Raw genomic sequence first — 14,681 nt, 5'->3', positions numbered from 1 at the left:
TTGAAATCCAGAAGTCTGAAATCTATCGGGCAGGCCCTCCCTGCTCCCTCTAATGGCACTAGGGGACATTCCCTCTTTGCCTCTTCCAGCTTCCCATGGTTCCGCACTTTCCTTGGCTTGTGGCAACATACCTCCAGTCTCTGCCTCTGTCTCCAAATGGCCTTTTTTTCTGTGTCTCTGTGCCTCAGATCTCTTTCTCCTTTCTCTTACGAGAACACTAGTCATTGGATTTAGCGTCCACCCTGAATCCAGGATCATCTCATCACAAGATCCCTAACTTCATATGTCTGCAAAAGTCTATGACCAATAAAGTCACAGTCACAGGTACAGGAATATTCCTGTACCTGTACTTGGATATACCTTTTGGGGTAGAGATACAATTCGGCCTACAATAGGAGTAAGAAGGGAGACAGACTATAAAAACGTTGTGAATTTTTAAGTTCACAGGAATTGTAATACCAAATAACACAATAGATGGGAAGGGAGACACTGACATGAACCACAAAGAGTTTTGAGTGATGAGAAACCCAAGTGGAGATAGTGAAGAAGTCGATTAATTGCTTAAAACAGAGGGTTTTTTTTTTTTGTGTTTTGTTTTGTTTTGTTTTGTTTTGTTTTGGTAAAGCATAAGAATTAGGCAAACTGGTATATAAACAGAAAGCCAGGAAAGCATAATCAATTGAGAGTATAATTGAATAGTTTGTTTGCAACTTAAGACAAAAAACATGCAAATATGTAAGGTATTCTATATGTTGCTCTGACCAACTATTTTTGCCATTGTCAGACTTCATGGTGCTTTGGCTACATGGAGAACGTGGGACGGGACCTGCTAAGTTCAACATACCTCACAGTGTTACAGTTGATTCAACTGACCGGGTAAAAATACACTGTCATGGTATCTGGGACTGTGTGTCTGAATGTATGGTTATATATATGGATCGTGGTGCACATGTGTGTCTGGACATCTGCATATGTTATGTGTGTCTGGGTGTGTCTGGGCAATTCCTCTGGGGCTGGGTATCCCACATACTCGTAAATGTTTAGGTCCTATAATGATGAGAGTTTCCCGAATATTTAGAAGTGAACAAAATAGATTTCCTGGGTCACTTTAAGGTAGAAGGAACAAATACTGGGATAGAATATAAGTTACCTGTAAAAGAAAAGAGTTGCTTTCCTGTTAAGAAAACTACTAGGAGTGTTTGAATATATTTTTAATTTAATTTAATTTTTTAAAAAATATTTTATTTATTTATTTATTCATGAGAGAGAAGCAGAGACATAGGCAGAGGGAGAATCAGGCTCCCTGCACGGAGCCTGATGTGGGACTCAATCCCAGGACCCCGGAATCAGAACCTGAGCCAAAGGCAGATGCTCAACCACTTGAGCCACCCAGGCATCCTATTTTTAATTTTAGAATTAAATTAAGTCTGGAATATGTTGATCAAAAGAGAAATGGGAGAGATTAATCTTGGCAGCTTGAAAACCGGAGCCAGCCAGGCAACTTTGTTCTCACTAGCTCCACTCTGGTGAACAGAAAACTTTAACTGACCATTTCAACCCATTCTTTTTTTCCACCCTATCCACTACTACTTCCTTGCTTTTATACGCCTTTAAGCCTACATATATCACTTCTTCGGGGTTACTTTCCTATGATCCCCACCCAAAATGTTTTATATTCGTTTCTCCTTCTGTTTTCCTAGAGTAGCCTGTATTTCCTTGTTATAGTAACTATCACGCTATAATACAATCAATTAATTGTCTCCCTTAGCAGAGCATAGGCTATATGAGGGCATGTACTGAATCTCTTTTGCTTTATATCTTGGTGTCTGGTACATAGTTACCTTATATGTAACCGTTAAGTGCCTAAATGTCTTGTTGCACAATGCATCAGACCATCTTGGCTTCACATTGTTAGAAGTTTAATCCATTTCTACTTTTGATTCTGTGTTTCAGCAAGCAACCTTTTGATTGTCATTTGTCTTCCTATGTAGACAAAATGAGAATGTTTCGATCATAAAATCTTCAAGTATTTCCCATGTAGATAGGAAGATAACATGGGAATTTTGTCTAGAAATGGGGAGCTAGAAAGTTCGAATTCTGATTTTGAACACAGGACCCTCCTGACCCTCGTTAACTATTTCCTTCGTGGAATAAGAGTAAGATCAAGTTTCTGAGCAGGCAAGACCTGGATCCAGGTAAATTCTCCATGGTGATAAGTGCCCTTTTGAGAAGCCTTGGAGAACATTTGATGGGGATACTCTGGCATTACTGAATGTTGAAAAAGGAGGGTGTTCATTTCCACACACGAGTGTTTTAACGACAGTCAATGGCATTCAGCGTATTTTACCTAATTAACTCATTTAGTCATCACCCAGCCCTATATGAAAAGTTAATTAGTTTCAGAGCTGAACTTGTTATTTTTTTTAAGATTTACTTATTTATTTGAGAGCACATAAGCATGTGCAAGTTGGGAAAGGGGTAGAGGGAGAGGGAGAAAGAGACTCAAGCAGACTTTTTGTTGAGCGTGGTGCCCGACCAGGGGTTTTCAATTCACAACCCTGAAATCAGGACCTGAGCCAAAGTCTCAAGTTGGTTAACCTGATGGGCCATTCAGGCACCGCTGCTATTGTTTCTTAAACAAGATTTCTCATAATCAAGATATGTTCAGTAGAAAAGATAATACTAAGTCTAAAATATTATTCAATCGTAGCGTCTAAACAGTATTTCTTCCTTGATCACTCATCTAAGACAGTAATCCCAAAATCTTTGAGGAAATCCATCATCCTTCCTAAGAATCATGCCAGAGAAAGGTCTTGAGTAATTACCTTACTTAGGGAACAACTTTTCTGAAGTGATACAGTGAGTCTTTATTTGTTTCTTATTATAGATGAATTTAGTGGCTACTTAAACTCACAGGCATTGACAAATACATAGTCAGGATTGCTTTGAAAAAATAGTCCCTGAATCCACAAACCCAAGAAATCTAAAGATCCTGAAAGGAGGAGGTAAAGGTCTGCAGGGCTGGCCCACATGTCCAGTCCATTTGTACATACCCCTCTACAATCCTAGCCTCACATCCTAAACTCATTTCACTGTATATATGCCATAGGTTGCATTCATCAAATGTGGTACATGGAATGTCACTTAGAGTGAGTCTGCTTTCCTTAGTAACTCATTTCAGCCTATAGCAAAACTAAATTAAACCTGTTGTTAGCCTATATTCTTTAGATGCTACTAAAATCTTCTAAGCATCCTCTTTCAGTAACTTGGCACCTGGTAAATAGCAGGGAGATGTTTAGTGATACCTGCAATGGGAATGAACACCTGGCTTCCACCTAGCCTGAGCTCCTAAGGAGCAAGGTTGCATTTCTTTGTTTTTGTCTTCTAACCTAACCCAAGAACTGACAGGTTGGCAGTACTCAGTGGGATAGAGAATGCTTGCTGGAGGAATGAATGGATTCTGTTTCCTCTCAGTGCTGTGCTAATCTTCTGAATCATAACGGAAGACCCTCATTTTTTAGTTATTCAGATGTTTATTAGAGTAGACCGAGTGTATGGGCTTTGAGTTAAGAGAAGTGGCCATAAGTGGCTGTCCTACATATTGTAAGCTTGCTTCAAACTTTAATTTCCTGTCTGAAGATAGGGCTTTTAATACCTTCTTCTTTGGGGTCCTCTAAGTACTAAGATGATGTGTCTGAAACTAATGAAAATAAACATTCATCCCTCCTCTCTCCCCCTTCTGTTTTCTTTCTTATTATGACGTGGATCTTTTCCAAGAAAAATTTTTATGGTTTCTCAGGTGTGGGTTGCTGACCGAGGAAATAAAAGAATTCAAGTATTTGATAAAGACACCGGGGAGTGGTTAGGAGCATGGGATAATTGTTTCACAGAAGAGGGACCTTCTTCAGTCAGGTAATTTTTTTCTTCTTCTTTTAAAATGATTGTTTTATTAGGTGGTGGCGGGGAGGGGGGCGCGCGCTGGGCTAGTTTGTAATGGTCATTAAGGAAAGCACTTGTTGTAATGAGCACTGGGTGTTATATGCCAGTGATAGATCACTAAATTCTCCCCAGAAACTAATACTACACTACATGTTAACTAACTGTAATTTCAAAAAATCTTAAAAAAAAATTACTTATTTGTCACAGAGAGAGAAAGGACATAAGCAGGGGGAGCGGCAGGCAGAGGGAGAGGGAAAGACAGGTTTTCCGCTGAGTAGTGAGCCTGATGTGGGGCTCGATTCCAGGACCCTGGGATCATGACTTGAGTTGAAGGCAGACGTTCAACCGAGTCACCCAGGTACTTGATCTTGAAAGAAAAATAAAATAAAATCTTGAAAGAAAAAAAAATGCTTGTTTTATTTGGTTTATGCTAGTTTCTCTGAAGAGCTAGCTGAAAGTTTAAAATATTACTAATTTTCAGCAAGTGAAAAGGGGGCAGAACCAAGTATGCAGAGAACACATAATAGTATTTTAAATCCCAAGCAGAGCAAAAGCAATGAAACTCCCAGCGCGCTGTGGGATCCAGGTCACAGAGATAACATATGCTGCACCTCCTACAGCGTTCACCCTCGAGATACATGTGATGAATTTTTAAACACAGAATGAAAATAGAAATCTTGAGTCTACAGTGTCAGCCTAGCACTGACTCTGCGTTAGTTTCATTTTGTGTGGTACTCGCATACTATTATTTTTGTTGTTTAAGCTGGTATTTGGCTACATCTGTCCTCACAAATCTATTCCCTCATCAGCAGATTTAGACAGATTTTAAATCCTCCTTGAAAGCAACCTTCAGCAAGTAGAGGTGCCTATTGTTTAGCGCCATAAGGGACATAAATGTTGAGAAAGTCAAAGTTTTTATTGGTTTTGCATACATTTATTCTGTAAAACGTTTTCCTCTTTAGATTTACTCCTGATGGAAAGTATGTGATTATAGGCCAGCTGAACCTTAGCAGGCTCTTACTGGTGGCAGCACCCCCAGTGGGAAGCATTGGCAACTGTTCTGTGATAAGCACAATCCAACTAGCAGATCAAGTGTTACCTCATCTCTTGGATGTCAGTGGGAAGACTGGAGCGATCTATGTAGCAGAAATTGGAGCAAAGCAAGTACAAAAATATGTCCCTATGAATAGCTATTTTCTTTCATTCGGTTCATAATGTTTCTTTCCATGGAGATCTTTTAAGTGGAAGTTCAGATTTTCAAAATCATTGTTAAGTCCTGACAAATAATGTCCAAGCATAAGAACATGTTTATTTTTCTGTGACCTGGTGATGAAGAAATTTGTATATCATGAAAAGCTATATGTTTTGTTGCTATTCTTGTGGCTTAGTTTTACTTGTAAGTACATAAGGATATTTTAATGAAGGAAATACAATTCTAAAATAATGGGGTCAGAAAAAGGGCCTAAGGTTGTAACCTGGGTAATTTGCCTCTGGTAGAACTCATTCTCTCTGGGAGGAAGAGGGAAAGGGATAAAACCTGGTTGTGCAGGATGTATTGAATTCCACGTGAAGAGCTACAAACTTCCAGTTTGTTCACCTTCTATAAAATGTACATTTTGAGGGATCAAGTCAGATGGACTCTTGATGAAAGTGTACCACAGGATGCTAGCTCCTAAAGATTCAAAGATGAAGAAGCAGGATTTATCTTTGTGTGCCTTTTCAGTAGCTTCTAGTTTAGTGGGGAGATAAGTGTGCACACTGATGGAACACAATGACAGCAAGGCTTATGTGTAGCAGGACTTTTGGAAGTAGCAACATTACTTCTGATGGAGAGGATTCTGGAGATTTTGCCAGTAAAGTTAATTTGAGCCCCAGCTTGAGAAACAGAAGAGGGAAAAACAAGGGGGTCCAAGTGGACAAGTTGTAAAAAGTTATAAGCTTGCTAGGAACTTTGGTAGGCTTTCTTTTAAGAGCCCAGCTTGGCTTGAGTCCTTTAGCTGTAAGATCCTTAATCTCAACCTCTAAATGTAGAGATAAAACAATAGGCATTCAAGTACTTTACTGAAAAGGATCTTTATAAGTGTAGACTGCAATAGTTTTTATTAAAGGTAGCATTAAAAATAGGGCCTCTCTTCAGTGCCTCTTTCCTTTCTCTTTTTTTCTTTTTGTTAAACATGAACTCAGTTCATTCCTAACATCTTTCTACCTCAAAGGAGCTTTAGAATTATTTATATGGGGATGTGTACTGAATACTTTGCACTATTAAGATGAATAATTTCTTAACATTCTAGGTCTCTCTACCCCTTTGGTTTTAATATTTGCTTCCCAGAAAAGACCATCTTTCCAGTTTGTTTTGGGGTTTTAGTTGAACCTGACTGTAGGATGATCATTCCTCCCTTTTCTTATATCCATCTCCCTCCCTATCCTAGTCTTGTACTGCAAATCATGTAGCATGTGAGAAGTCTTGAGCTGACTTTCGTCAACACCCATTATGGCTGCAGTCTGTTTTGCATATACCTCAGGGAATTCAAACTGTTTTGATCCTTGGATCATATCTTGATGCAGTTTGGAAGGTAAATCAACCAGCAGGAAACTTTACCCTGTTCCAAGGCCTTTGATAAGTGTGTTTGTGCCGCTGGTCAAGCTCTCTGATCCTAAGTGAGTCATCTTAGTTTTTCTTTTTAGTGAAATGAGAACATCATTGTCTTTCCTCCTCCAGGAATGCTGTTATGATCAGATGTATGACAGATACCAATGTGCTGTTTGAAATAATACAGTTTCGAGTATTTTAAAGGCAGAAATTCTTAACAAAGATCCTTCTAAATGTGCGATTTACCTGATAACAACTATCAAGTTTGCCTTAATTTTGCCCTTATTGCTTTTTTCAAAACTTATCCTCATAACTTTATGCAGCTTAGCCAATATAGTAAATTTATTTGGATAAAGGAAAGTGATTTGAGGGTTTTTGTTTTGTTTTTAAGCCAGGACAGGAAGTACAAATGTCTCAGGAATGCAGGTTAGTAAACTGATCTCATTGTTTCAAAAGTGTTATATTTAACTTCGTTTTATACAGATTCTTATAAAACTTGCTGAAAATTTTGTGACTATAAACTTTGCTTGAAGTGTTTATTAGTATTCCTGTGTTCATAATATTTCATTTTTCCCCCTTTGGATTAATTGGTTAAATGAGAAAATGTATTTTCATTTTGAAGATACAAATTAAATTTTTGGAAAGAAAAAGGCAGTATTATCTGGCTTTCTGTTTAATTTTGATTTTATTGTTTATAAAAGCAGGGTTTTTTTTCTAAAGGTTTTATTTATTTATTCATGAGAGAGAGAGGCAGAGACACAGGGAGAGGGAAAAGCAGGCTCCATGCAGGGAGCCTGACGTGGGACCCGATCCCAGGACTCCAGGATCACACCCCGGGCCGAAGGCAGTGCTAAACCGCTGAGCCTACCCAGGCTGCCCATAAAAGCAGCTTTTAACTTCTTACTCCACTGAATAATTTCAGCAATCCTGAAATCACAGGTTGGCGCTGAGAGAATATCCTCCTTCGTTGGCACATAAAGTGTAGGCTGAAGCACATTTTGTGAGAGGTTTCTTAGAAGACCAAAAACAGCCTGGGTGTTGAGATGGGGGGTAGGTATAAATGCTAGTGATACTAACTAACTCCATATGTTTTTGCATTGGAAATAGAACCTTTTTATGTGTCTGCTTTCTAGATCTATTGGGGTGTTTGTGTGTGGTGGTGGAGGTGGCTGTTGGGGAGGGGATGGCTTCTAAATTAGAAGACTGAAGCCTGGAGGTATCTTCCTGACTTCCAGTGTGACATGGGGTTTCTACAATGGAATGTTTGTCCTCAGAGAAAACCTGTGTGCAATCTGAAGGTAAACTAAGAAGACCTATATAATTTGTGCTTAGATCACTTAAAAGACTGCTTCAAACAATGTGACTGTCACACTAAATAAAGGCACTCAAGTCCCAATTTTTGTTTTGGCTTTGTTGGTTGTATTTTTAATTATTTTTCAAAGATTTTATTTATTTATTTGCGAGAAAGAGAAGAGAGCACAAGCAGGGGGAGAGGGTGGGCCAGAGGGAGAAGCAGACTCCCCACGGAGCAGGAGCAAGATGTATGGGGCTCCATCCCAGAACCCTGGGATCATGACCTGAGCTACCGAGCTGCCCCACCCTTGTTCATTTTATTTATTTATTTATTTATTTATTTATTTATTTATTTAATTTTATTTTATATTATATTATTTTATTTTATTTAGTGAGATCGCAGTTGTTCATTATGCATTTCTGACACTGAGGCACTTGGCCGCACCGCTCACACAGTGCAGGTCCTGCCGGCGTGGGGCTGACTAGGAGCCTCGGTGTCCTATTGTCGCTGCCCGTAGTGTTCTCCCAGTCCATCTCGCCCTGCCTTGAGCAGTGCTGCATCTTCCGGAGGCCTTGTTCATTTTAAACACTGGATTTGAAAGCAGCATATTTTGGATAGCCTACACAACAACTGGAAACTGTCTAGATTTTTGCTCCTTTGGCTCACCAAATCCATTAGAATCATTAAAAAAAAAAAAGTATCCTGAATGTATGACTTCATTTTACTCTTGACTCTAAAGTTTCAGCAATAATCAAAAAAACGTTTAGAAAAATCAGAATAAGTCAGATTGATTTATTCAACAAAGACATACAAAACAAATTCGTGAAGGGATTTAGGCAGGTATTCCCTGCCTAGTAGTTGACCATCTATCTGGGAAAACAAGCCCCAAAGTGTATTTCCTTTCAGTTCATCCTAGAAAGTGCCCTATTTGGCACTTGCATTGTGTTTCATTCTTGCTACAAAAGAGGGCAGTAGAGTCCTGCTTATAAGCATTTCTTGAAACCGTCTGTGGGCCTTCTTTATACTTTGAATTTTTTAAAAATTGAGGTAAACCATACTTTTAAGTTTTCTTCTTTTTCTTTAGCTTGTATGTCTTGAGGAAATTAGCTTATAGGTGACATATTTTCTAAGGGTTACTGGGAATTTTTACTGTTTAATTGGCCATTTTCATGTTTAAAAGAACAAAACCAAGAAGAGCCTTTCAATAAAAGCCAGTCTTTTTTTTTTTTTTTTTTTTTTTTAAGATTTTGTTTATTTATTCATGAGAGACAGACAGAGTGAGGCAGAGACATGGGCAGAGAGAGAAGCAGGCTCCATGCAGGGAGCCCAATGTGGGACTCTATCCCGGGACTCCAGGATCGCGCCCTGAGCCAAAGACCACTGAACCACCCAGGCGTCCCAATAAAAGCCAGTCTAATAGCCAGAAGTGAATAATACATTTTAAACTACAACCTGAATATGAATATAGTACAATAGAAAATGCATTCATATTAACAGAGAATTATTCCTTTTTTCCTTACTAGATTTTTTTTTTAAGATTTTATTCATTTATTCATGAGAGACCAGTGAGAGAGAGAGAAGCGAGACACAGGCAGAGGGAGAAGCAGGCTCCATGCAGGGAGCCCGAAGTGGGACTTGATCCCAGGTCTCCAAGATCACACCCTGGGCTGAAGCGGGGCTAAACCGCTGAGCCACCTGGGTTGCCCCCTTCTTGTTTCTTTTAAACAATTTTGTCTTGTGGTTGCTGACTCTTTTATAAATAAGAAAAATTTAGAGAGGCTAAATAATTTCTCCACCAGACACTTAGGCATAGAATTCATGAGTTTATAAATTAATCCTTAGACATTTGATGACCTGTAGATATTCCTTTTGTATATAAGAACTGAGAATATGAGCAATGAAAAATAGCACTTTTTGAAACTTTTGTTTCTTCCATTGTAAACAGTGAAATTATATTGATATGATTTAATTTTGCTTGCATGTAATATATGGTAAAGTGGCTCATCTTGGGGCAACCTGTTTTTTAGCTCCTGTAATATAGCCTCTGACCCTGGTAAACAGGTTTGTGGTGTTGAGTTTCCTTTTGGATGCTACATTTAAAAGAGAATCCTACAGATAGACTTTAATCCAAAAGCAGTTGACCAAAATAACATGGTGTTTGGAAATAATTCTGAGACCTTCAAAGAGTGATCATATAGGATTATGAAGAGACTTATTGAGCTTTCCTCCAGAATGAAGATAATGAGTAGAAATAATAGTGTGGCCAAATGGTCCAGCTTAGTATAAGAACATTCTAGCAAAAAAGCTGTTTAGCAATGGAACAGACTGTGTTCATATTGGAAGTGGTAAAGTTCAGTGATTCAGAACTTGAAATCTGGAGGTCGGTTAACCGGGGTTCTAATCTAGGCCCTGCCACTTACTTGCTGTGTTGTTTTGAGACTGCACCATTTTTCTTTTGTGAAATGAAAATGATAGTATTTTCCTCATGGGACCGTTGTGAATAGAAATGAGATCGTGCATAAAGCACATTACACCCAGTCCCTGACACACAGTAAGCACTCACCACACCTTTTTTTGTAGTATGTAAGCCAAAGATGGGAAACCGTGCCACCTTTGGGCAGAAATTCTTACACTGGGAAGATGGTGAGACTAGATGACTTTCCCTATTGTATGATTCTGTGTTTAGTCCCATTGTTGAAAACTAAAGATAATAGTTGTCATACACTAAGTCATCTATCATTTAGAATGGCCACTTTTAAAAAAACATGTTTTCATTTGGCACTAAGGCTATTTAGTCATGCAACAGATGACTGCGTGTTAGGTACCAGGAATATGGTGGTGAGCAAGGTAAAGACTCCTTTTCTGGAGTATACATTCTACTTTGGAAAACAGAACTGTTTGAATGAAAAAGTGAGCTTCTGACTAGAATTTGTGAAATATTAACACTTGGTTGGCTAAGTACCCATCCTCAACCTTCTTCCTTACCTTACACAACCTTGAAGACTGGAAGGTAGGTGCTTGCTTTCTCAGCTTATTAGCATCTAAGCATAATGACATGATATGGTTCTGGCCAGTACAACAGAAATGGAAACCTCCTGGGAGATTTCTGAAGAATCATTTGCTTTTTTGATTTAAAAAAAAAAAAAAAAAAAGATAGGTATACTTAGCACCACTGCCTTCTCCCTTCTTCCCCAACCTGAACTTGAGTGAACACTCAAGTGTTGCCTGGAGTTGCAGCAGCCACCTGCAAGTGAAAAACCAACATTCTTAAGGAAGGCAGAAAGAACGAGGCTGGTTTTTACGATTGGGGAACCACTGTCCTGGCCTGGTAATTCCTTTCTCCAGATTTTTTTATGAAAGATAGTTAAACATTTTAGTTACTTAAGCCACTGTAGTAGTTGGGTATCTTTTTACAGATAAAAAGCATTCCTAAGAAATTCAGTATTAAATTAACCTGCATTAGTTTGGAAAGGATAATTTTTATGGTTTTCAGATTCTGCATCCAGGAAAATAAGTTACTCTGCTTTTATGTCTTATTTTATGTCCTATAATAAGATTTTACTTTTTTTTTTCAATTTAGATTCTATGCATTTCTTTTGAGACATATTTTAGATACCTGTATCAAATTTATTCTATGCATTTATTAGTTGTAGCTGTTAGAGTAGGATTCCCCTCCCCCTTTTTTTGAGAGAGAGCACAGAGTGCGGGGTGGGGAACAGAGGGAGAGGGAGAGAGAGAATCTTGAGCAGTCTCCACACACAGGTGCAGAACCCAATCTGGGGCTCAGTCTCATGTCTCTGAGATCATGGCCTGAGCCAAAATTAAGAGTCCGTGCTTAACCAACTGATCGACCCAGGAGCTCCTTTTTCCACATTTCAAATTAGTTTTTGGTGGCATAGAGAAAAGGCATCAATTCTTTTTATGTATGTCATTTCTATTCACCTTAATAAGCTCTTACTAATTTTAATTAGCTATTATAGATATTCAGATTTTCTAGGTATGCCACTCTGAAAATAAAGGTAATTATATGTCTTTCAATTATTTATTGTTTGTTTGATTTTTAGAAATTTATTGCATTAGCTACCTTGTTCAAGACATGTTAAATGATAGTAATGATAATTTCTGATTTAATGGAAATATTGGTACTTTCCCAATAAATATGTTTGCTATTGAGTTTTGGTAATTTTTATATTTAGCCAGGGTTTTTTTTTTTTAAATCTCGGGATTTTATTACGAATTACTACTTAGTTTTGTAATGACTTTTGGCATTGATGTGTACAATATGTTGATTAATGAAAGGTACAGGTTTTTTCTTAGGGTTATTGTTGGAAAAACTTGGTAAATTCTTGCTTAGAATTTTTATTCTTGAAAGAAAGAGGGCAGTAGAGTGCCATTGTGTAGAATTTATCAATTGTGTTCCACCATCTCCAAAAGGAATTTGAGCCTCTTTACAATAAAAATTTTTAAATACATTAAAAGAGACTAATGTCAAGAATTGCATAGAGGGGAGGAAAATACATTTATTCAAAACCTGAATAGGGGGATCCCTGGGTGGCTCAGCAGTTTAGCGCCTGCCATTGGCTCGGGGCATGATCGTGGAGTCCTGGGATTGAGTCCCGCATCATGGAGCCTGTTTCTCCCTCTGCCTGTGTCTCTGCCTCTCTCTCTCTCTCTCTCTGTGTCTCTCATGAATAAATATATAAATAAAATCTTAAAAAAAAAAAAACCTGGATAATAGTTATGGCAATTAAGCATTAAGTTAATTCTGAGTTTTATTGTAGCCTTAGCAAAGAAGGAAATGTGCATATTTCATTTTCATCTGCTGAAATGAAATAGATCCATTCTTCAGGAAACAACTTTTTTCCCCATATGTCATTTGTATGGTTATTTATAGGTGAAATAAAACAACAAGCCTTCAACAAAAACTTATTATAACATAAAGAAACCTTTTTTAATGTAATCAAAGAAGATGTGAAGAAGGGATAGCGTCTTTAAGCCAGTTGCTCCATAAATATTATTCTTATTTGGTGTACACATCACTGAGTGGATGGACAGTCTTGGTCAGGGTTCGACTGAAATAATGGTGGTAGTGTTCTGAATTTCTGCTGTTCAGCATGGTAGCCCCTAGCTCATGGACTATTGAGCACTTGAAATGTTGTTCGTGTGTCTAAGAAACTGAATTTTTTTCAGCTTTATTTTTAATTAATTTAAGTTGCTACATGTGACTAATGGCTACTGTATTGGACAGCCTGGCAGGTGACTAGGTTTTCATGATAGTGACCAATAATTTGTTTTTACTCAATTTTCTTACTCATTTATATAATTTGCTTTCTCTGTAGTATGACCTTTTGACAGTGTTTCTAATAATTCCACCTCAAAGATTAAAAGTTATGCACACATTAAATTGTTGAATCTTTTTAAAATATTTTCCAAATGAAAACGAAGTCAGTCTGTGAAAAATGAAGGAAAATGGTTCTAAAAAACTTTTAAGTGTTTATGTGTATACTTATTTATCAGTTCACCTCTGGGAACAGTTTAGAAAAACAGCTCTGTTTTTCTATCTTTTTTTTTTTTTCCCTAAAAAGAAACCATTTCACAGACAACAGCTCAGGTTAAAATGCAAATTTGTCTCTTGTAGATTTTTTTATGCATCCCACAGAGGTATTCGCAGTAATTGTTTCAGACATCCTAAAAATCAGGTTGGAAGGCAATAAAATGCAATCACAGGCTCATTACTGGTGATGTCAAATTATTACATCTTTAGTAATGATTGCATTAGTTTCCTTCTTTATTTGGATTTTAAAGCTTAGATAATAAAATCCTAAATAATCCTACTTCCATTTTTTGAACTTTATATCATGAAATATTTCATCAATTGTCAACTTGTAGACATGTCATCTTATTGATATCTTTGCATACTTACCGTGTGCCTATGCTGTTAGATTATTTTGTATTGTCTCCAACATCATATTATTTTATCTTAAACTAACTTAGCATGTTTTCTATAAGGTAATAATAATTTTTTTGAACATGATGTTACCACCTTTAAAATTAGTAGTCCCTTGGGGCACCCAAGTGGCTCAATTGGTTAAGCATTTGCCTTCGGCACAGGTCAGTATCCTAGAGTCCCAGGATCAAGCCTCATGGCAGGCTCCCTGCTCAGTTGGGAGTCTGCTTCTCCCTCTGCCTCGCCCCCAATCCTACACCTGCTCATGTTCTCTTTCTTGCTCCCTCACTGTCTCATAAATAAATAAATAAAATCTTAAAATTAGTAGTCCCTTAATACTGTTAAATATTGTCCTTGTTCTGATTTTACCTCAGTATCTCATGTATTTTTTGCCAGGGTTGAAATAAATTCCATTTTTAAATTTGTTTCTTATATTTAAACTGTAGTTTCTTCGTCTTCCTCTTCCTTTTCTTGCTATCTATGTCTCCAGCCTTGTGTCTTGCTTTCTCTTCTCTTGTAATATATTTGTTGAAGAAAGCAGTTATCTGTTCTAGTTTCCCGAGAATCTGGACTTTGTTGATTTCAACCTTCTGGATTCGTTTAACATGTTACTTTGTCTTCTCTAGACCCTGTAAATTGGTAGTCAGTGCGAGAGACTGTGTCAGATTAAGATTGGATTATTTTTGTGGCAAGACTTCTCTAGGTGCTGGTATGTAAATTCGTCATGTAACTTTGAACCTCTGGTTCAAACTACTTTTCTTTGCTATTGCTTGCATAGCCAATTGCTTCCTTGACATTTCTACTTGGACATGTAACAGTTATTTCAGACTTAACAGACTTAAGATACGTACTCATTCCCTTTCTCCCACTCTCAAATGGGATAGTACCACCATTTATTTATTGAGCAACTC

At 37.7% G+C, this 14,681-nt stretch overlaps 1 protein-coding gene across 6 annotated transcripts in view; it reads left to right on the top strand.

Annotated features, from left to right (window-relative positions):
* Window positions 1-14,681, top strand: part of NHLRC3 (NHL repeat containing 3) — a 61,148-nt gene that overhangs the window by 5,496 nt on the left and 40,971 nt on the right. For 3 of the 6 annotated variants that reach the window (XM_049100822.1, XM_049100821.1, XM_025462408.3), the window contains exons 5-7: window positions 785-876; window positions 3,800-3,912; window positions 4,902-5,099. In XM_049100822.1, the coding sequence (XP_048956779.1) occupies window positions 785-876; window positions 3,800-3,912; window positions 4,902-5,099 (403 nt within the window). Of the gene's footprint in view, window positions 1-784; window positions 877-3,799; window positions 3,913-4,901; window positions 7,926-14,681 lie in introns of those variants that run through there. The other 3 variants (XM_049100824.1, XM_049100823.1, XM_025462410.3) reach the window with 2 other exon arrangements.

Source organism: Canis lupus, chromosome 25 (assembly GCF_003254725.2).
Source record: "Canis lupus dingo isolate Sandy chromosome 25, ASM325472v2, whole genome shotgun sequence".
In the NCBI taxonomy this organism is placed as follows: Eukaryota; Metazoa; Chordata; class Mammalia; order Carnivora; family Canidae; genus Canis; species Canis lupus.
This window is presented reverse-complemented; position numbering and strand designations above follow the sequence as displayed.